Genomic DNA, 23,532 nt, shown 5'->3' with positions numbered 1-23,532 from the left:
GTCAGTACAAAACTTCTTGGTAATCCACCCAGTAGTTGTTGGAATGTTTAAAATTGGGAGAAAGAGGTTCAGATAAAGCCACACACTGAAAATTCCATCTCCCAAAGACCCAAGCTGTCTGCAATGTAAAATGAAGTAGTTTTATCCTTAGTGGCACTCTGCTGTGACAGTGTATGTGAGTTACTTTTGTATTTTAACAGTGTTCAGATCTCTCCACATTTGATTTAAGGGAATTCTCTGTAATTCTAGCATGTGTTTAAATGATGGTCTCCATTATTTCATTCGGAAATGGTTCTTTTAGTATAGAACATCCAGCTTTGATATGTGAAATAGCTTATGTAATGATAGATCTGTGCACGGCTACCTTTTTGCAAAACGAATAGAGTTTATTTCTACCACGAAAGGTTTAAGTTCAGCCATTTGGTACATTTTCTCTGCGGAGTGTAAATCGGCTCTTTGCAAGAGTCTGCTGTGGCAGTAAAGCACATAACAGGCATACATAATACCTTGCAAGGGTACATACAGAGCAGGATCAATGCAGTATAGCAGCCTTGGGAGGAGGATTTCAAATCAAGTGTGGATTCCTCTGCATCACCCGAGCACAAAGTGGCATCATAAGGGGCCAATTCAGAGGGTCTGCTCAGCTCTTCTACACAGCAGGAAGAAGGTATGGAGCTTCTATGCTAAAGAGCAACAAGATAGGAATAAAATCAAGTGCAGAGAACAAACACGCACGAATGAGGAAATAAACCTGTCACCACATGCAGAAAATGCGTATCAGAGAGACAGCCTTGCTGGTAGAGCTTTAGTAAATCACCAATGCTTGTCATTGACCCACGTTGGATTTCAAAATAACTAAGCCTAGATATAGAAATCCCATAAGATGGATGTCGTTCAGATTCTCAGTCGGTCCTCTTATTGTTTGCTAGCAGCTTCTGCTTTTATAATGGCATGTTTCTCTGTGCTCTTTTTTTTTTTTCTTCACCTTTTTCTTGACAAATATGTCGACTGTACTTTAGAAATCTCTTGGAAGGTGTCACTGAAACTGCAACATGGAGAAAAGAGTAACAGCCACTCTGTTTATTGTCAAGCTGTTTGTGGATGTCAGGACATGCTATCTCTTAAAAAAACAAAAACAAATGTAGGCTGAGCCCCTATAGTAACAACGTACTTGTATGTTCATATATCTTTTTTGTCACTCTGAGTACACCAAACAAAACTAAATTAAAGCTCCAAATGCATGATAATTATTGATGACATAGTTTGCATTCATGCACTTGTACTTGGGATTTTGGCTTTCATTTAATACAGTATTTTTTTTGTATCGTAGTATTGCTGCTTCAAACAGTTCATCTTTTTCCTAATCTAAAGCGTGAACAGAAAGCGTGGCTTCTTATCTGGGTGTGAAGATCTGTGAGATCTCTCTCATTACATCTAAAGTAGGCAAATGGCCATTCTATATCAGAGGGCAATCAGTTGTCGCTGTTTATTCTATTAGTCATGACAGCTAACAGATGCAATCACAGGATTTTTTCTTTTTCTTTTGGGGGGGGGTCAGTTTGTACAAAAAAGCATTTCATACAAAAAGTGAATTGACTAGAACAGCACCATATTTAATCATTTCATTATGCATCATGTAGTCAAATAATTGGCGAGTATGTATTTAAGCATTCTGTGAAGAAATCTGTTATAGTAAATTGACTGTTTAGTATTTATGTAATGCTTTTCTCTCATTAATGATCATGCACTTTTACAAGCCAGGTTCACCAATTTACCCATGCCATTATTCTGTGCACTTTAAGGTTTTATCTGTCTCGCACACACATAAACAATGCTGGGATGAATTGTAGTTTTGCAGGGTATTGCCCAAGATGCATGTCAAGCAGTCATGCAAACTGAAGGAGCTGGGGATCGAACCTCCAGCTTCGATAAATGCACGACCCGCTTCAACTATTGGGTCTGTGAAAGAATATGACACCAAGCATGTTAATGATTGGTTGCATTTCTCTGAGGAAGGTCCTGCTTTTTTCACCTGCTGGTTCATTATTACAGCCTGTACTTTCTCTACTTTGACTGGTCAAATGTCGAAATATCAAATGTCTGCTGCAGTAAAGGTCTACTTAACTGACATGATCACAGGAACATGTCTCTGGAGATCACTTACCCTTTGGTTGTTCAAGGGATTCTCTAATGTAAAGAAATGCTTAACGAGGACTTTGAGATTATTTGTGGATAATCCCAATTTGAAATAAATCAACTATTTGAATCAATCAGTTATTTCAAAATGGTCAAATGAAAAACTGATTTCCATTTCTGAAATGGAAATATGAACATTTTTCCCCTTTGTACTCTACTCTTTTTTAACAGACTACTGTTAAAAAATACAATTTTGCCAACCTGACAATGATTTTCAGTGTTTACTGCTACACTGAGATTGTCCACAAATTACTTAAGTAGATATTATGTGAAAACATTAATTAAAACACTAATTAACAATAATTAAAAGGTGTCCCCTCCAATACATTAGATTACTCTTTTCACATGTAAATATAGGTTATTATCATTTTGCAGTCAAAAATAATGCCCCAACAACTTTCATAATTAGTTGTTTTTTGTTTTGCTTTTTAACTTTGAAAGTTTATTATTTTAAAGCATATTTATTATCAGTAATAAAGTATGTTGTAATTACAGGAGCAGCTATTGAGAGTTGATTATATCTCTGAGGGGAGGTATTCAAATTGAAAAGAACAGGTAGCAGGTAAAGGGTAGCAATCAATCACCCAAGCGTTCCATCAGTAAGTGGCATCTATGACTATTCTTGTTCGCTCCTGGTGTAATAATCATGTTCGCTGTCTTGTTTAGGGAGGCGGTTACAATTAGTTCATGAAGCTACAGTAGCTTGTGCTTCTCAGTTCTTCTTCATTGAAAGTTTTAAATGGAATGTAATTGAGAAAACTGCTTCTGCGTGCAGACGTAATTATAATATGCAAATGCTCCTCCTGTTTGCGACAACACCCACAACCCCCCCACCCTCATTGATGAGATGTGACCAGAAATCCCCGGGGCTATGCAGCCTCGGTTTAGGCGTCCACTGGTGGAGACAGAGCTGGCACCAATGAACTCCGGCTGTCAATAATTATGCCTGCATCCTGACAAGAGTCACACAAGGTCAGCCAGTAGTTCACTGTCTGTATCGTCTAATTGGCATTTACGGTTTCCTGACAAAGTCATGTCCAGGAAATGTCCTTACAATGCACTGTCTCTGGGCAGATGCTTTTCTGAGGTAAGGACACACTAATGCATTGTTTGTATACCGTTGCTTCAATGTCACATTGACATAAATGCTACAACTAACTACTATTGTTATTGAAATGCACTGCTGCCACAAATACAACCTTAACAGCCGATTTGCCCTTTAGGAAATGTTTCAAAATGCTGAAAAATTACAACCATAATTGCCCAGAAACATCGTAAAAAAATTTAAATGGTTTAGTAACAAATTTAATGATGATTAATACAATTTTTCTTATCTTTTCGGCTATAAAACATCAGAACATTCTATATAACCAATAGGCAATAGCGTGTTTCTGCAAGATTTAATGTTAGTAGTTAAAACCTACATTATAGTCACAGAGGACAAGTATTATTGGAGCTATACTTGATCAGTATATTAAATTTTCGTGAAACTAGAAGGTGCGTTCACCTCATATGACTGTTCTGTGATTTATTAACAGCTCCGAGTTCTTAAAGCCTGTACCTCTTCCTGGCAATTTATGTAATGTAACGAGAATTCATGGAAGTCCTTAATTAAAATTTCCAGCTGTGTTATCATGGACATACAACGTGGGTGTATACAAGCAGGTGAAGAAGCAAACTGTTCCTCCCATGGCTGCTAAAATTAAGATTCACAGCACAGTTTTCAAGTTTTATGACTTTCTTTAAAGTTGCCAAGATGCACTATGATCCTTGCAGCTGTTTTACTGAATATGTAAACCTGGGTGTAAGCATTAAGTAGGCAGCAGCGGGGACGAGCTACGCAGTCATCAATAGGAGATGCTGTTTAAGTTTCTACCTCATTTCTGCTTCATTTTTACAGCAATCTCTGCACTCTTATTTTTAGCCATTTTTAAGCAAGCATCTGAGTGTTTAAGAAAATGTCAGCATTTGGGCTTTAACAGATCTGTGCTGTGAATGTGTGAAGAATTTAGAGCATTTTTAAGAAGCAACAGATTTTATCTGTTGTTCATACAGAGTGACATTTACTCCAGTACTAGTCTGAGCCAGAAAACCAAGCTGAAAATGGCACATTTGTTGATAATCTTTTCTCCTCTTTCTTTATTCCTCTAGAGCACTTACTGCTTTTCGTTGTTGTTGTTGTTGTTGTTGTTGTTGTTGTTGTTGTTGTTGTTGTTGTTGTTCAGTATGCTTATCTTTGTGTTAATGTGTAAATGCATGGATGTGAAGACATGTAGTTGTGTTTTTGAATGCAGTGTCCTGTAACTGTGCGTGGGTGGCTGTGTGTTGTAGTGTACTCACATGTGCATGCCTTGTGCAGAATTATGCTTGCTTGTAAATGATATATAATGATGGGTGTATTTGTTTAGTGGCAGTAACAGATGTATGTTATTGTATGCAAGGCTAACTTGTCTGATGTTTACAGCGAGACAGTGATTGTTTGCGTGAACACAGAAGATGAAACTAATTATTGTGCATATCTGGCTGAGTTTGTTACTTAGTGTCATGCTATTTTCTTCAGTTAAACGCCAAAAAAATTAAGGTAATTATTTTTGATCTTATAGCGAGTAGGACACGCCAACAAATAGCTGTTGAGGTTGTAAGTAATTATAAATATTTAGGAACATTGATCAAAAACTGTCAGGGGAGTCAAACAAACGTGTCATTTACAGGCGTAGAGTACAAAAATTATACTCACTTTTATAACAACTAAACAGAAGATGTGACAGTTTGATGTGGATAGATACACCACTGGTTCTTATTATCATTCATATGTGGAATGTATTCTGACCTTCTGCTTTATTGTCTGGTGTCTTTATTAGTATGTTAGCTAATAAGAACAAGCTCAATAAGACTGTAAATGCGTCCAATAAGATTAACAGGTCAGCAACAAGACAGTATGACAGCTTCGTGATTCCCAAGTGGTGGGAAAAACCTTATAGCTCACTTTTGCTATGGTGAGGTATGGTTATTAAGATCAGAACAGAGGTACAGGTACAGCATCTTTCCAAACGTCCCATCCTTGGAGATCTTTTATACTTTCTTTTTTTTTTTTCAAATATCTTTTATTAGAAGCAAGTATCACAGTTGTTACAAGTTAATAGAACTTATGCCCCCTTTTTCTCTAAACAAAACAAGACAAAAAAAAAAAAAAAAAAACACCCACTATGGGCCCTGATCCCCCGACCAGTGTTGGGTAAGTTACTTTAAAAAAGTAATTAATTACTAATTACTAATTACTTAGTCAATATTGTATTTAAAATACTTATCTAATTACTGTGTCAGAAAAGTTAACTTAATTACTAAATAAGTAATTAAACTAAATACTTCTTAAAATCCCTATAAACCTTGAGTGGGCAAACAATAGAAATTAAACTCTTTAAATAATAAATAATTTTTTTTAAAGACGGAGACTCTACAGTATGCAGTGGTAGCATCTCTTCCACAATGTAGCCTGCAATCATTTTTTTAAGCTCACCTTCAGACGCTTTCTGTGCTGCTGAAGTAAAATCAAGGTTTGCCTGCTTAGCAGGAGTTGCCGCGGTGTTATCCATGGATGATAAACAAGGATCACTCAGAAGTGTTCGTCTATGCTCTCGTGTCAGACGCTTCAGTAGATTACTCCTGCTATTAACAGCAGCCGATAGTTTTTTCTCCCCAGGACATAGCTTACATATTACTGTAATATTCTTGTCTGCTTGTTTCAGAAAAGTGAAGAGACGGGAATATGTCCATTTCATAAAACAGCCACACGCTTCAGCCGAGTCCGACATCTTCCGCTTTAGAATACGACTATGCAGCAAACTGGCGCGAAATGACGTGCACCTGCACTACAGCGATGTTAAAGCGGCAGAGTTTACTTCTACGTTTAGAAGATAAATTATTGAAATTAAATAATGATATTCAGCGAGTTTAATTATTTTACAATGTAACGCAAGTACATTGTAAGTAACTGTAATTAAAATACCTAAAAATGAACAGTAATTAGTTACTCTACTTTTTCAGTGGAAAAGTAATTTAATTACAGTAACGCGTTACTTAGTAACGCATTACACCCAACACTGCCCCCGACTGCCAAAAATTTATATTTTCCCAAGATATGCAAGTAAAGGGTGCCAAATTAGTTTAAAATCTTTCACATTGCCATTTGTGGTATATCTTATTTTTTCAAGGTGAAGTGTATTTGTAAGCTCTGCAAGCCACATCTTTAACACAGGAACCTCTTTGCCTTTCCAAAGCTGCAGGATCAGCTTATTTGCGATGATCAGTGCATATGACATAAACTTTTTTTGAAAATGTTGTAAACTTTGTGTTTCTTTGGAGATCCCAAAGATAATTACTGTTGGATTTGATCAATCTTGTTTTTAAAAATATTAGACAGATAAGTAAAAATGTCACACCAAAAACCCTGAAGCCTTGGACAAAGTGCAAAACTATGTAACAGATTTCCATAATGTGACATACATTTTTCACAGAGGGGAGAGCAATCTGGGTAGATTTTGTGAAGTCTTTCCCTTGAGTAATGTAACCTGTGTACAATTTTATACTGAATTAAACAATGACGGGAATTAATAAAAAGCGTATTTATGTTGCGTAAGACCTCCTGCCAAAAATCTTCCGATAGGGAAATCCCAAATTCCTTTTTCCACTCCTCTTTAATTGAATGAGTTGAGATCTTTTATACTTTCAAGTACAGCTCTGTTGAACAAATACATGGTGACAGTGTGTGTAGCTTGTATATTGCAGTGCTTTGATTCTTGGTAAATTGCTTTTGTTTTGGAGCACTTCATTGTCAATGCAGGATTCATGTTAGGGTTTTATTTACCCATGTAATTGCTGATAGAACAATGAATCCTATAGTATTTAATATGTGATCAAGAGTGTTTTTAATGGGTGGCTGGGCAGGTGGTTAAAACCCTTAACCACTGCTTCTACTGTGTTTGCAGTAGGCCAGCTGTCTTAAACCATGAGCCATATAGGGATATGTAGTCTATCTATAGATCACTCTTTTTCTTGCTATGTTAGCCTAAACAAGATTACATTAACCTTTGTCAAAGTTGTGTAGAGCATTGCTACAACAGATTCTGCTGTTGCAATTCATAAATAATAGCATTTTGATCATGTGCTTCTAATATTTTATATATATATATATATATATATATATATATATATATATATACATATACATATATATGTATACGCCTCACAGCAAGATGGTCCTGAGTTCAATTCCACTTTCTGTGTGGAGTTTGCATGTTCTCCCCATGTTGGCGTGGGTTTTCTCCGGGTACTCTGGCTTCCTCCCACAGTCCAAAGACATGCAGTTAGTGAGGTTAGGTTAATTGGAAACACTAAATGGCCCATAGGTGTGAATGCTGGTGTGAATGTGAGCACGAATGGTTGTCTCTGTCTGTGAGTTAGCCCTGCAACAGACTGGCGATCTTTCCAGGATATACCCTGCCTCTCGCCCTAAGACAGCTGGGTTAGGCTCCAGAGCCCCCTGCGACCCTGAAAAGGATAAGTGGAAGCGAATGGATGGTTGGATGCTTCTAATATAAATCTAACAACTAAAAATTTGCAGAATTCTTCGTGCAGATCTGAATGTCTGTCTTTGGTTGCTTTAATTCTAATATATTTAATTCTTTAATTTAAAATTCTTTGTGCCACTGGGTTTTCATGCTGGTTATTCAGTGTTCTCAGTGTGTTTCTGATTATCTATGCATACAGTGACAGTATATAACCAGCCAGAAACATGAACAAGTCGGCTGACAGTAGAGTGACTGCTTTTACAAAGAAAGGTTAAACTATGATATTATAAAAATATGAAGAGGTTAAACATATAATACAGGCTGAAAGCAACAGAGTTTCGCAGACAAATCAGCGGTGTGAGTGTCGGTAATAGAAAAAGCTCCCTGCAGTAGTATAGCATTAGAAGTGCTGCGTTAATGTGTATGTGCTATATAAATGTGTGTGCGCTTGAAGCGCTTTGGTCGATAAAACTGTAAAAGACCTACTATAGTTATAAAGTGTTGCCTATTTGAAGCCAGGAAGGAAAACCGGCTATATCCGTTCACAGAATTATAAATATTATAACTCAATCATCAGGACACGAGGGGATCTGACAGATTACGATTAATTTTCAGTAACATTAATATTTAGATTTACTGATGACCAGATTTTAGTCTTTTAGCTGCAGCCCTGGTGATGTTTAACAGGCTGAGAGTGAAGAATAAATGCAAAAACATAATTCATATGCACGCTTAGTCTGCATATGAATTTGATAAAAGGTCCAAAATGACACATTAAGGTTTATAGGGACAATAAAATTGTTGTGAAATGGTTTGCAGCCAACAGGAAGAAAAAAAATCAAGGGACAAAGTTACATATGCACATGAAACGGTAACAAGTTTGCTAAATATACTGCATTTTGCTTATTTTTGAAAGATGGAAACAGTTTTCATAATTATCATTTGATAACTGAATTTAGAAAAAGAATTTAGTGATCAAAAAACTTGATGACTAATCAATTAACTGACAAATCCATTCGACCCCAGCTGCCATCTGCTTTAATGTAGTGCCAGCAGCAAGAGAAAAATCAGCCCACATGCACTCTGTAGAATCTCAATATGCTTTATTCAAGACAGACAATTAATTTATGTTGTTGCTTCTTCATCCTGATTTGCAGGATGAAGAAGCAACAACCATCACAAAGAACATTTCTCACTGCTACACAGGTTACCCACCCCCAGACCCAGAATATATGCTTATACAAGAAGATAAAAGAAACCTAAAAACACTCATCAATAATTCCTAACTGAAGGTCAGTCATTAGCATCTCCACCGACATGAAAGGCGAAAACTGGTGGTTTGATAATGCGTCTGAATAAACTCATAGTTTAATTAGATCTTTATATACATTGAAATCTGAAGCAGAAAATACCAGAATTAACTGCCAAAACATTACATAAGCATTTTAGGATATAAAATTAAAACCCTTTATCTTCACCTAGAGGAGTCATCAGATTTCCTGATGCTGAAATGCCTTCCCTGGGTAGCTGCTGTCACTGCTGGCAACAACACAAGTTGCAAACAGGTCCCTCCTGCTTGAGCGTCATCAACAAAGCAGAATGTAATCTCACACATCCTCGAGCATTAAAATAAAGTTGGGTTTTTTATGCCTGTTTTTACCACCCACTCAAATACACCTCTAATACAGATGATTCATCAGTCATTAGTCTCCGTGTGGAGGGCTACTAGGCTGTACTGAATTTTCTTCAAAACTGGTGTGCACTGTATTTTAAGATGTAAAATTTAACACAGTCACGATTAAAACAAAACTTGTACATTTTATGTAAATTAGAACAAAATTATTTATTGCCTCTGCCAAGGAGGTAGTGTTTTTAGTAGCGTGTGTCATTCTCAAGTTTTGAGTGAATTCTGGTATGTAGGGGTGTAGAGTGGGGTCGTGTTAACAATCCAGTCAAATTTGGCTTACATCCACCAAGGTCTTCAGGGTTAACTTAAAATTTATTGGTCAAAAAGTGACAAAAAGTCTTATAAGTAGACTGGTGTGGTGTGTATTGTGAACATATAGAAAGTGCCATATAAAGATCTGAAGGTCAAAGTGATAATAAAGCTTTGTAGAGATTTCTCACTGACATTGTTTGTATTGGCAACATATAGGCCTATAGGGAATGATATATGGGGGTTCTAAACATTGCATTACCATCAGTGGAAGTCAGAAAAAGTCACATGTTATTATTTTGGACATTCTAGTCTCTTTGTATATGGATTATAATCATTTAATTACATAACATTTTGAATACGTGTACAATGTTCCTGTACAAAAAAACCCAAACTTGTCATTAGAAATGTTCAACTTGATATTTATTACTAAACTTTTTAAGGTATGTTTTTAAAAAAGAACAAAGAAAAACAATTAATGTATACAAAATACAGCATTATTTCCTTAAAAGTAAATACTGGTCAGTGAGTGAGCTGTCCAAGCTCTCTGAGTGGTTCCTGTATTCGATATACATTTAAATTGTTATTTTTGAGCACAGGATAAAATTTTATCTGTATTTCATGTAGTTCCCTGTTAGGATCTCTGATTGGTTTTCCACAATCCTGCCATTTAGAAATGCAGTAGCTTAAATTTGTGGCCAAGGCAGTGAATGACAAGGCATTTTTTATGGATTTTAGACGATTTCTGGATTTTAGGCAATGGGAGTGGTCTAATTTTGTCTTTTTTTAAAGCGTGTAGTATTTAATGTCGATTATATCTATACTGAAAAGTATATTTTCTCTTCTTTTTTTCTTTTTTCTTTTTTTAGAGCTATACACTTTTTTTGTTAACTGTTTATTCAATTATCCCATTGCTAATCACTGGATGACCTAAGTAGTTTCACAGCTTCATAATTTTAATCTGTTTTTCTTTGTGTGTGTGTGTGTGTGTGTGTGTGTGTGTGTGTGTGTGTGTGTGTGTGTGTGTGTGTGTGTGTGTGTGTGTGTTTCTGCTTATATTATCACATAACATTCTCTCTTTTTATTCTGTTTGTTTTGATGTCCAGCAGCCTTAATTTCTTTTACAAATTCAAAATATAGCCTCTTCAATTTCTTTTTGTTAGTAACACAGCTAGCTAATTCCTTGTGAAAGGTTGCATTGCATCATGGCTGGACATAGCAAATCTAAACTCCGGTTCACCTTGTGCTCTCTGCTGCTGTCTGCATATCGATTTGGTGACCGGCACTTTTATTAAGCAATAAACCAAAGATAGAAATGCGAGGCAGAGCTGCCCTTTTCTTTCAATTTACGTTGCCATTCATACATCTGTTCACGTCCCGTCCAACCTTCTTAGCGGCAACCATTAAGATCGAAGCCTCGCTTATCGGGCAGCTTAACATCATCTTAATGCAATTCAAAGACCTACATTCTACACCAGAGTTGCCGTGGCAACAAAGTTTTCCCCCTCCCTGAGATGCTGAAAGATCAATAGAGTATCCTCGACGGTGTGGCAGGAAGTGCTCAGGCACAGATGGTCCTCTGAGAAACTGTGAGCTTTGTGGCCTAGTTAGCATCTGAATACTAACACAATCAAGCAAGGTCACCACTATATTGAAATTTAACAAACGAGTGTGACAAGCTCCCACATAAGAATTTACACGGTGTTCGCTGTTGTAGCCTACTGCATAGTTTCAGCTTTCCCCACTGTGCTAAAAAAGAGAAAATTTGGAGAATTAATTTAGACGAGGGAGTCGCACAAAAGAACATTACTAAATAAATTCTCTCTTGAAGGCTTGGAAATGTCCACACAGAGTACGTGTGTTTTTTCTCCAGGAATGCGGTCTAACCTCAGTATAAATGTGACAGATAGCAGAAAATAACTGTGTGCGTGCTGTACTTTAGTGACTCTGTCTTAGAATTAGAGGTAACAACTACGCCTGCAGAGTCGAAGCAAGGAGAAAAGGAGGTGTAAACACAAATGGACCAAAGGTCTTGGTTTAGTATCTCACTTAAATACAGTCTACTGGTCTACTGAAATGTAGTCTAAAGTAGCAGCACAGCTGTCACTGCTGGGTTAATTTGATCAACAGTTTATCTTTGATAAACTATCCCACTGGTTTGAACTTGTGCTTCAAACTGTTCCTCAGATAATGACATCACACAAATCCAGATTTTAATGAGTGCTCTGATTGGACAGCACTTTCTCATAGTTAACGAGGTGCCGTGTTCGCTGTCAGACGGTTGCCAGCCACCCGGCCAGCAGTGCGCATCTGTGCGCGTGTGTCTGTGTGCGTGTGCAACAGACCGAATAGGAAAAGCAACTGAGAATGTCCGCTGGTGTCTGGCTAGTGTGCCACAGGTTGATGTAAAAAGACATCATTGCACACACAATTTCTTACTCCTATCAGTATTTACATAGAACTATCAGAACATAACTCTCATCAGATCAGGTTTGATCGGTTTTAAGCAAAAGGAAGTGTTTGTGTAAAGCGTAAGGGAAAGCTTGAAAGGTAGAGAAAGAACACTCTGCTTTCTTTTTTTAAATGAAATTTGACATGTGGCATTTAAAATATTCTGTGAATTTCACCGCAGGCATTTTGAATCAAATTTAATTTAGGGTTGTTTGTTCTGTAAGCACTAGATGCTTTCGCTTTGGGCACAATGGGGGAACAAAAATCTGTGGTGTTAAGGCCGTCAGCACCACCTCAACGTAGTGGAATGTAGAAAAAGGGACTCTAAAATTAGCTGTGACAAATTGGATAAAGCATCACAAATTGTGAAAAAAGAGACATCATTTGTGTTTAAAATCCACAGCCAGCTTTTTCAGTATGAATTAAGATAATTATGCTGGACCCAATAAAAAGAAACATTGCTGTTGATTGACACACTGAATCTGGCTGGGAAGAAGCATTTCCCTGTGGGTTTGGAGAGTGCTGGGTTGCAGTAACCCTTGTGTCAATCTCTAAACCTTGCTGGGAAAAGTGAGTTGCCATCCCTCTACTTTAGCAGCATTAAAAGGCTCTCATCAACAGTGAAACACAAGGTATTAGTAGTCAAGATGAATGCCAAAAAGGGTAAAACCACTGGAAATATAACATCAGCACGTAGCTAGTGTGCTCCAGTGGGGTTTTTATGGTTATTACTGTCGAGGACTTCTTTTTACTCCTGTCACCACAGGCGTGTTCTCTCAAAGACTGAAATCAATATTTCTAAATGGGAATCAGAGAATCTGAACATCCTCAAAACCTGGGAATCACTCAATAATGTTTCCATCGGATGAACTTGAAAACAGGCCGCATTTCTACTATTTCCAGTTTTATTTTTCCTTGCCAAAATTTACATGACAGGTTTCTGTCTAATTTTGTTGTACATCTCAGAGGCAGAGAGTATGAAAAGGTTACAGAAATCATTGAGTACTCTTGACAAGCGCCCTTTCTACCTTTAATTCTCCTCCCTGATGTGGAATTCAGAGCAAGAAAAACACACAAGCCTTGTTCCATGATGGCCATGTACATGGCATGGTTACCTAATACAGGAAAACTGCCCTGTGATCATTCAGGAAATTATATGGCCCAGTGGTGATGCAGCCTGGTGGCACAAAAAAACCCATTCTGTTATTTCCATTAAAAAGCTCCAGAGACATGGGCTTCTGACAGGGTTGGCGCAGCCTTTCATCATCCCAGGTGCCATTATTTCAGAAAAGCTCCATTTCATTTTGTGATTGATACCTTGCTGGCAGTCTCAGCAACCTTGGTCAGACTCTGGGTTTTTTGCAGCAGGCTCTCATAAAGCCTGGTACTATTTATTCATTCAAAGATTTCTGCTTTTTTGACTCTGTTTCCCCTGTTTCCCTTTGTCTATCTCACACACAGGATCTGGAAACCGATCAACAATGGAGCGGCTGGTTCTTTGCATGTTGCTGTCTGCAGCCCTGGTGAAGGGATACAGCTGCCCCGGCCGCTGCATCTGCCAGCACCTCTCCCCTACTCTGACTCTGCTCTGTGCTAAAACCGGTCTGTTGTTCGTGCCCCCCACCATCGACCGCAAGACTGTCGAACTGCGACTCACTGACAACTTTATCACCATCATCCGCAGGAAAGACTTTTACAACATGACTAGTTTAGTCCACCTCACTTTGTCCCGCAACACCATCAGTCAGATCACACCCCATGCCTTTCTCGGCCTGCGAGCCTTGCGGGCGCTCCACATGGATGGAAACCGTCTCAGTGCTATAAAAAGCGACCACTTTAAAGGCCTCGTCAACCTGCGGCACCTCATCCTCGGAAACAACCAGATCCACCAGGTGGCCCCCACCTCATTTGATGAGTTTGTTTCCACAATAGAGGACTTGGATCTTTCCAATAACAACCTGCGCACCCTTCCCTGGGAAGCTATAGCCAAAATGACCAACATTAACACCCTCACACTGGACCACAACCTAATTGACCACATTGGAGCAGGGACCTTTACACTGCTCACTAAGCTAGTCCGCCTGGACATGACCTCTAACAGGCTGCAGAAGTTGCCGCCAGACAGCCTGTTCCAGCACGCTGAGGTACTGTCTGATGCCAAGGGCTCCAGCTCGTCTACTCTGACCGTGAGTTTTGGGGGAAACCCCCTACACTGTAACTGTGAGCTGCTGTGGCTGCGCAGGCTAACAAGAGAGGATGACTTGGAGACCTGTGCCTCCCCAGAGCACCTCATGGACAAATACTTCTGGTCTATTCAAGAGGAGGAGTTTATCTGTGAGCCACCGCTAATCACCAAACATCTTACCAGTAAGCCTTTTGTGATGGAAGGGCAAGGAGTGACTCTTAAATGCAAAGCTGTGGGTGATCCGGAACCAGATATTCACTGGCGGTCACCAGACGGCAAGCTGGTGCATAACAATTCCCGCACCGTCTTGTATGATAATGGCACCCTTGATATTCTCATCACCACACTGAAGGACAGTGGGTCATTTAATTGTGTGGCATCCAATGCCGCAGGCATCGCTACAGCTGCTGTTGAGATCAACATGATCCCCTTACCCTTGTTTGTTAACAACACAGGCCACATGCGTGAGGACCCTGGACTCTCAGACATCACCACCTCCTCCAAATCTGGCAATGACACCAAGGGCTATGACAAGCAGGACAGAAGGGTGATGGTCACTGAACTGACCTCCTCCTCCGCTGTGATCCGCTGGCCATCTGAGCGCCATATCCCCGGCATCAGAATGTACCAGATTCAGTACAACAGCACGGCAGATGATACTTTGGTGTACAGGTAAGCTATGAAGCCGGGATGGATGAACGAGGGTAGATAGGGATATGAGGAAAGGTGAGACATCTGGATTGACCATCTGCTGAATGACACAGCTGTCCATTATGGGAGATTGACATGTCCCAGGGAAGCAAAATGATTAAGTGTGTCCAAAAACAAGCAACTCCTCTAGTGCAGTCAGGAGAGAGAGTTATACATAAATGAAAATTTTACTGTGCTGAAATTGTACAGTACACTTAAGATATTTATATTTTCAGTAATTACTTGTTACATTATGACAGAGCACTCAAGCAGCTGAACCGCTTATGAGTCCAGCACCCTAAAGGACTAAATAGTCTTTTCAGCATCATTAAAACATAATATGACAACAACAATAACACTGAGGCTAACTATTTCACTGCATGTAACTGTTTGTTTCATTAGCAAGTGTCTGCATTAATTGGTTGCAACACAGAGTGTGATTACATGTGGTTGTCTAATGATAGGCTTGGTTATAGCGGTGGAAGAAGGAGTCAGATCATTTACTTACTGTAAGTTAAAAGTACCAGTACGAGCACTACAAAAAATATTTGTTTACAGATGAAAGTCCTCAGGGCTGCCCACAGTAACAACATACATCTGAGGTGTCATGAGAAGATTAATATGTTTTTGCTCAACACATTGTAAGCAGTTTGGGATTTTATGCTGTTTTTATGAGCCAAAAATGAGAGAAGTCAGCGGTTTATATATTATTCATATCATTATTGACCTCATAGCTGATGTGATAACATGTGATGGCATATTTAGATGTTATAGAAAGTTGAAATAGAGCTAGTTATTACCCCTGCCTAAACTTTTAGATCCATAAGTCTATAACAGTGTATCATATTTTAGATACTCATATTGTTTTGTATCTAAAGTGAAAAATAATTAGCTGGTAACTGTAAACAGAATGAAGTGGAGTGTATGAAATATGAAAATGATTTCAAACTTTATTGCATTTGCTTTTGTTGTGTCTTGGTTACACAAAGAACATTGTCAGCGCAGGCAAATTGTTAACAGTGAGTTACATTATAAAGTATAAGATAAATTGCAGCTGCTGCTACATCCATCCATCACCCCAGAATCCACCTGTGGGTTTCAGGGGGATACTTATTTAACACTTCTCAGTTGTATATGTAATAATTTTGCAGAGTTTGGAGTATAGATGACAAGTGTTAGATATATGATACTGAAATAAAAATGTAACTGCTAAAATCTTTTGCAGCTTGTTTGTAGCTGCTGAAACTAGCAGCTGCCTTAAGACTTAACTAGCTGAGCAACTTGGAATCGAAATCTTGTGTGTACATGTGGGTTATGCAGGATTACCCTTTGTAACTAACCATGTGGTGATGCCATCAAAGCAGTTTTTTTGAAAATGTGAAAAATTCAGCTTTCTGCCAAGTTTCTATTTTGTAGCACAGACAGTTTGTGAGATATTGTGGCCAATTATCATAAATGATATCAGCAAGATGGCTTTGTGTACAGGGGAGTAATTGCAATGAATGAGTTTGTTTTGGTCTATTAGTTTGAGGTGGTTTGAACCCATCCACAAAAAGAAAAATTATGCATGAAGTCACAAATCCTCTCTGCCCCCTGTTTTATGAAGAGCTCATGTGAAAGACCAGGAAGAGTATGGAAAGTATGTCTAGCAACAATAGGCGTTTGCAAACAAGATTTTACTAATTACAGAAAAATTATTCATGATATCTCAAATTGAACATGTGGATAATGTTCATGGTCAACAGTTTGGAGTTGTCTTTGAAGGTTCTCAGTCATCCAGGTCATTGTAGTCTAAGGAGCTTGGAAAGATCCCTTCCCAGACGCCTTATCACCCACTCACATCCTGGGCCATTTAACCTCAGTAAATCACATGATAGGGTGGGATTAGGTTTCACAATGGGTTCACCCGAAACCTTGGCTGATTGTGACCCACACCCATTTTCACACCTTGGCTTGTGTGATTAGGTAGAGGATCATAGACGTAGAGGATAGAGGGTCCATGACCCTCTTGGGGACACTCCCGTAGGGCTTAAAACCTGGGAACCTCCACCAACTGCTCTTACAACTGAAGAAGCTTCTCGGATGAGAGGTGAAACATCTTCAAGGAAACTTAGAGAAGTCCAGACACTTTTCTTTCCAAGCTCCTTACACTCAGTTTGGAGTTCTATCTTTTTTGTAAGGAATCCCAGGACAGAACAGCACTTGAGGAAATCTACCCTGTTATCTTCCAACAAAGTGTTTGAAATTTGAAGTAAACTATAAAAATAGTTGTTTGAGAATCACTATTACTTACAGATGGTCTTGATATTATTTCAAGCATAAAGCACCAGTACATGGAGAAGTTTTCCACGTTTCAGCATTGTAGCGTTAAGATTTCTTGGACGATTCATCATTTTTTCAGAATTCTGATAAAATTCCCAAATACCACTAGTTTAAAAAATTAATATAAAAAAGTTGCAGCAATTAAAACATTTTGCATGGTTACACTGGATGAGCTTACTCTTTAGAATAATGGATAAAAATTACCATTTGCAAACACTGTTAAAGTATGAGGATCTGAAGTTTCACGTGTTTATTATGCAAAACGTGACACAAATTAACTGAATCTATTTTACTGAAAAGCATCCCAGGATTTTTGTATTCACAGAGTAAGTTAATAATAGTGGTTGACTTTCTTTCTTTCTTTCTTTCTTTTCTAGGTTTTATCAGATATAATGAGTTGCTCTCCTGTATAATTTTCTCATCCCGTTTTAGCATGGAGCTGAGTGTTGTTTTGTCTTTAGGTGGTACATTATTACCTACAAATGATAACCATCAAAGTCTTCCCTTAGGGAAAAGGAACAAGCTTCTAATTATATTAACGCCAATGTTGACCTGAAGACAATGCCTTTCTCCTTCGTACTTAGAGCCGTGTAATCTTACAGTTGCCAACAAACTGTGACCTTAGGTATTCACACATCCAAACTGTCTTCACATCATGCGTCACTTGTCCTCCAGCTTGCAGCTGTTGTGGGATATACTCGAGACAGTGAGCCTCTCCTGCCTTTTTTATCACCTTCGCTGTCACTTTGTTAGACACAAACCAAATCGAGCAACTTCTCACAGCCTTTTTACAATATAATACAACATATGCACTTAGAAGTCACCTGTATTGAAGTGTGATGTTTTTTATGTTTGTCTACCAGAGTGATATTTAAAGTTAGTGGTAATGGCACTGTTACCTTATTCTGATGCAGAACTGACACCTCTGTGTGATTTAATACACCTTGTGTAAATCAGTGCATGTGGGTGTTGTAATTCTTAAGATTACTCCTCCACATCTTCACCACTGCGCTGTTTCTTTTCTCCGCAGAATGATCCCATCTACCAGCAAGAACTTCTTAATCAATGATCTGGCTGCAGGACGGGAATACGACCTTTGTGTGCTGGCGGTTTACGATGACGGCATCACTTCATTAACAGCTACCCGTGTGGTCGGCTGCGTACAGTTCCACACAGCCAGTGAGGTCAGCCAGTGCCGTTTCATGCACAGCCAGTTCCTGGGAGGCACTATGATCATCATTATTGGTGGTATAATTGTTGCTTCGGTGTTAGTGTTCATCATCATCCTGATGATTCGTTACAAGGCCTACAGCAGCCCGGAGGACAGCAAGACCAAGGTCAGCTGTAGCATGCACTCCCAGACCAATGGCAGCCAGCACCGGCTCCAGCGTTCTGCCTCCAAGCAACCTTCTGACGAAGGCCAGCATGAAGCACTAGCACCCAAAGAGTGCATGGCACTGGTGCTGAGGGTGGACGGTGAGAAAAAGGAGGATTCAGCAGCCACAACTGCCATACTGGAGGTGGAGCTGCCTCCCATGACTGTAGACAAGATGAAGAGAAGAACCAGCCTGGATGGAGAGCGCTCTGGTCCCCCATCTGACGACACGCAGATGGACAATAGCCTGACAGGCTCCACCATGTCCCTGTGTCTCATAGGCCCCAATGCTGGCACCAAGGAGGCTCCCAGGCTCAAGGACAAGAAGAGTACCCTGGCCAACATGGGGTTGCTCCCTAACGAGCTAGCACGAACTAGGCACAGATTCTCGTTTGACGGTGGGGATTACTCCATTTTTCAGAGTCATAGTTACCCACGCAGAGCGAGGACGAGGTGGCACAAATCCACCAACCAGCTCAACATGGAGTCCTCGCCGCTCGCCAACAGGAGAGTTACATTCAGCAGCACTGAGTGGATGCTAGAGAGCACAGTCTGAGTAGTGTAGCCAAAAGAAATGGCTCAGCCACATACAAACACACACATGTAAAAACACGAATATGTCTACATGCCATATGACACACTTTCCCAGCACACAGCAAGAGATAAACACAAGCACACATACTGAGACGAGCTTTCTGCGAGTTGCTGGAGAAGAACACGGTCTCGCTCATCCTGCCTCCCCGTCATGCTCCCACAGAAGTCTGTTGGCCATGTCCTTTCTTTATGCAGCAGTGCCTTATTCTAAAAAAAAAAATGTACGAATGGAGGATGCTGCTCACTGTAGTCATAAACCGTCCTCTCTACCACTGCTTTCCAATACTGAGAACGGGAAGCATTGTGTTGGATTTTTAATTTTCTCCTTTTTCTGTGATATGCCAAGGGGGTGTGGCGTTAGGATGTAACTGTTTAATTGTAAAAAAAAAAATAAAAAAAAATAAGAAAGAAAAAAAACTTCATCATAACTGTAAAGTGAACAGCCAGGTATCCTGTTATGTCAATCATGTTTTGGGTTCATAAAATTAAAAAAACCAACAAAAAAAAAACTTTTGCACAGAAGACACGAGATACAAGGACAAGTATCACCACCAGTCTATACAATAATGATTATTAAAAGAGAGCGGAATTTTACAAAGGCTGATTTCTTATGTGTTTGCATAGAGAAGATGGACCTGGAAACCTGCCATGGATTCCTCTCTGACGGTCGGACTGTATGATATTAAAATCGGTATTGTTGCAGATGTGACTGTATATTAATGGGTACTGTATCTGGCTGGTCTAGATAAAAGACAACAAACAAAAAAGACATATATAAGTATATTAAAACATTGGTGTATGTGTACTAACTATGTAAGTAAGTAAGTCATATGTCACATGACTTTTTACAAAGCATTTGGGTGTTGGCTGCAAGTTTTTACATTAAAAACCTGTGTCATCGCACCTCTCCCTATTTAGTATGTCAAGGTTTGGACCATCTACTCCCTCACGAAGGGTATTAAATTTTTTTGTGTGGGTTAACTGTATCAGTGGCGTTTCCTTCTTGTGCTGCAGCAGTAGGAGGGCGTGTGTGTGTGTGTGCGCGTGCGTGTGCGTGTCTGTCCACTGCAGGAAGGGACACACAAATTCAGATGATAAATATTTGATTTCTCTGTGCTATTTATAAGGCTTCTGTGAAAGCTCCTCTATGACCACTGAGCAGAGTGGTAGTGGGACGAGGAGGGGACACGATAACTGGACGTGGTGCTGAATTCAAATGCAGCCAGCTGTTATTATCAAGGGTGTAAGATCTGAGGTGTGCCACTAGGGGGAAACAAAGCTCTGCAAGGTTCCTAATTAATTGCATACTGCAGTGAGGATATATTAATAACCATTTGGACATGGCCTGTGTAGCATCCTGTTTTTAACTTATATATTAAACAGCAGGAGGGGAATTTACTTTCAAACATGTAAAAGCAGTACTGTACGTATCACTTAATAAATCATTATAATGCAGTTGTGAGCAGTTATCAGGACGCTTTTAAGTGCTTGTTAATGTAATTATCAGCATCTATAGCTGGTGTGGAAACATAAAATCAGTAACACAAAATAAGACAGCAGTAGGCTATAGTCATATTTAATGAAATATGTTTAACAAATCCTCAAATTGAGTTATTAAAAATTCATTAAGTGTTTATACACATAAAAATAATCACTCGGGCAGGTTTAAACTGCCGGTAAACATGTTCATTCATCAGCGGATTTTTCTATTACCCAAGTGCCATTGTGAAATATGTAATAATAATTAACTGTTACATTAAAAATTTAGATATGCCAAGAATTTATACAAACACCTGAAATGTCAAAACATCTGCTTACAACGGCAATATATTGTATTTTAAACCAGTTGTTTATGTAGTGCATACAAATGCATGATACAGCAGGCGAATTCAAGTGTTGCTAAAAGAAAAAAAAAAGATCGGAACAGGAAAAGATATGATCAGAGCAGATGAGGGGTATTTGCTTGTTGAAATGGTAAACACCCTCTCCCTCTGATTACAGCTACTCAGAACAGGCTGAGATGAAACCGAGCTGCGTGGACAGCAGAGAGATAAAACATGGAGCAGAAAGATAAGTCGCACTGGGGGTTTTTCCAATCCTCCCGAGTCTCCTATTTGCATCCTCGGTGACGGAGAGGATTGAATCCGAGAACGAGGTCATCCCTTCATCCTTCCTCATCACACTTAACCAATTTACAGCGCAAACATTCACATTTTACATAGCTTCAAGAAGGGGGATTTAACTTTTGGGGTGTAAATGCTCAGCTGTCAGTTTGTCGTGCGCAAACCTTTTGAGCTGAATCCATCTCCTTATTACAGTAACTACTGATGCTTAACGGTCTGGAGCTGCGAGGCCGGCCGGCTCTCCAAACAGAAGTGTTTGTGTGTGTGCTCATATCTGTAACCACTATTCGCCACAAAAATCTGCTTAGGTAGGAGGATGAGGCTGAGACATCACACTGCCTTTAAAAAATTGGCCTGGACAGTCAAACTTGTGAACACCAGGGGGGTGGGTTGTTTCTCATCAGCAGTTCTGAATAACTGCAAAAAAGACCAAGACTTGATCCAGGTTTATTTTTATTTAATAGTTTCCACATTCCGTTTTCAAACCAATATGTGTTTTTGAAAAGTCCAATCTAAGCATAATTTAGTGCTCTTGTGAAACTGCACTTGTGGTTTTAACTAAATGCTTATTTTCGTCCCTGTCCTTTTTTCAGTGCTATGCCTCCACTGTTTGTACATGTTCAGGGGATCGGGGCAATAAAGATATCTCTGGACCGGAGTGGACTAACAGAATAGCTTTGTCCTATCTAGAATTATGCCACTCGCATGAATTAAAAGGTTTTCACAAGGGTTTTGATCATTTTCAAAACACTAAACCCATCCAGAGGTCTGCAGTAACATGCAGCAGCACAAATTTGGCTTAAAAAAAAGAAAAAGAAATGTAGGGTTGACATTAATTTCTATAATTATTACAATGATAATAGCAAAAACAAGCTTTTTTCCCCCTTTCTAAAAACAGATTGTTGTCTTAACCTTTATATAAAGGTTCGGCTGTAATAGACAGTCATTTTTGGATTCTGCCCTTTTGCCAAAATGCTTATAAACCGTGGCAACGTGTTTAAAAACCGCCGTCAAAACTGATTTGACTTGCTGAATTTCACTTGCTTTCTTCCATTTCCAAGATTCAGGCAGTTGCAGCCAAGCCGAACACAGCTCACTCTCTGCTGCTTAGAGAGAACACTTAGCCTATTGACACAGACTCAGCGAAGTGCTTCAGGCTTTTCCAGTACACACACTTTCAAAACGGTTTACCAACACTTCCCTTGGCATCAGATTATCTATAAATACACAGATGGCACAGGCTTACTCTTTCTTACCAGTCTGGACAGAGACTGGTGTTGATATGGGTAGAACGGTGGTTTTCAGGAGTGATGTATGAAAGTGGTATCAGCTGTGTACGGCATTAGTGAGTTGTCCTTTTTTTAATCTTTGCATTTTTCTTTTACATTCAGGTGCCGTGTTAACGTTACAGAAACAATAAGACCACACAGGACAATCTGTGTTCAACAGTATCACAGACAAGACTTCTATAGCAGTCAAAAAGTAGCTCTACAAAACACTAGACTTATTCACTTTGATCATGAGCAGTAGTGTATGAAAATCTGTCTTTGGCATCATAAAAAAACAACAGGACTGTGGCGAGGTCTTTGATCCATGTTAGTCCATGGAGACCAAGCCACCCTGTTTTTCTCCTGACAAACAACTCAACAAATCAAGAGAATCACAAGACCTCTTCATCGGAAATGCAATAATTTTTTTTATATATATACGCCAGCGGCTATTTCAAAGTATTGAAGTATGAATTATTAACAGAAGCCATCTACTTTTACACTGCCATCTCATTATTTTTCTGTTTTGGGCTTCAAACATGTTGCACATTATCTACAGAGCAATGGTTGTGCTTACCTTTATACTGCAGTCTGCTTAGATTCAGCGTACGTGCATGCACGTGCCTTCAAGTTAAAGAATAATTTCCTAATTTAAGGCTGTTGTTACAGATCCCATGGCAACAACCTCTATTGCTTTATCTGTAGCTCTTGTATAATGAAAATTTATTTTCATTTTTTAAAAACGGTAAATCGTTTTCTGAGAACAATTCATCTGTGGAGTTTTTGCTAATGTTACTGAAACCAGAGGAAGCAGTATATATGTTG

The 23,532-nt window shown here is 39.1% G+C and overlaps 1 protein-coding gene across 4 annotated transcripts in view; it reads left to right on the top strand.

Moving 5' to 3' along the window:
* Positions 1–20,287, top strand: part of lrfn1 (leucine rich repeat and fibronectin type III domain containing 1) — a 132,125-nt gene extending 111,838 nt beyond the window's left edge. For all 4 annotated transcript variants that reach the window (XM_063494087.1, XM_063494088.1, XM_063494089.1 and 1 more), the window contains 2 exons: positions 13,612–15,007; positions 18,378–20,287. In XM_063494087.1, coding sequence (XP_063350157.1) covers positions 13,632–15,007; positions 18,378–19,278 — 2,277 coding nt within the window. In that variant the 5' untranslated portion in view covers positions 13,612–13,631 and the 3' untranslated portion in view covers positions 19,279–20,287. The remainder of the gene's footprint in view (positions 1–13,611; positions 15,008–18,377) is intronic.
* Positions 20,288–23,532: the final 3,245 nt, after the last annotated feature.

The sequence above is a fragment of the Pelmatolapia mariae genome, linkage group LG14 (genome assembly GCF_036321145.2).
Source record: "Pelmatolapia mariae isolate MD_Pm_ZW linkage group LG14, Pm_UMD_F_2, whole genome shotgun sequence".
Lineage (NCBI taxonomy): Eukaryota > Metazoa > Chordata > Actinopteri > Cichliformes > Cichlidae > Pelmatolapia > Pelmatolapia mariae.
Note: the sequence above shows the minus strand (reverse complement) of the source record. Positions and strands in the feature narration are given on the sequence as shown.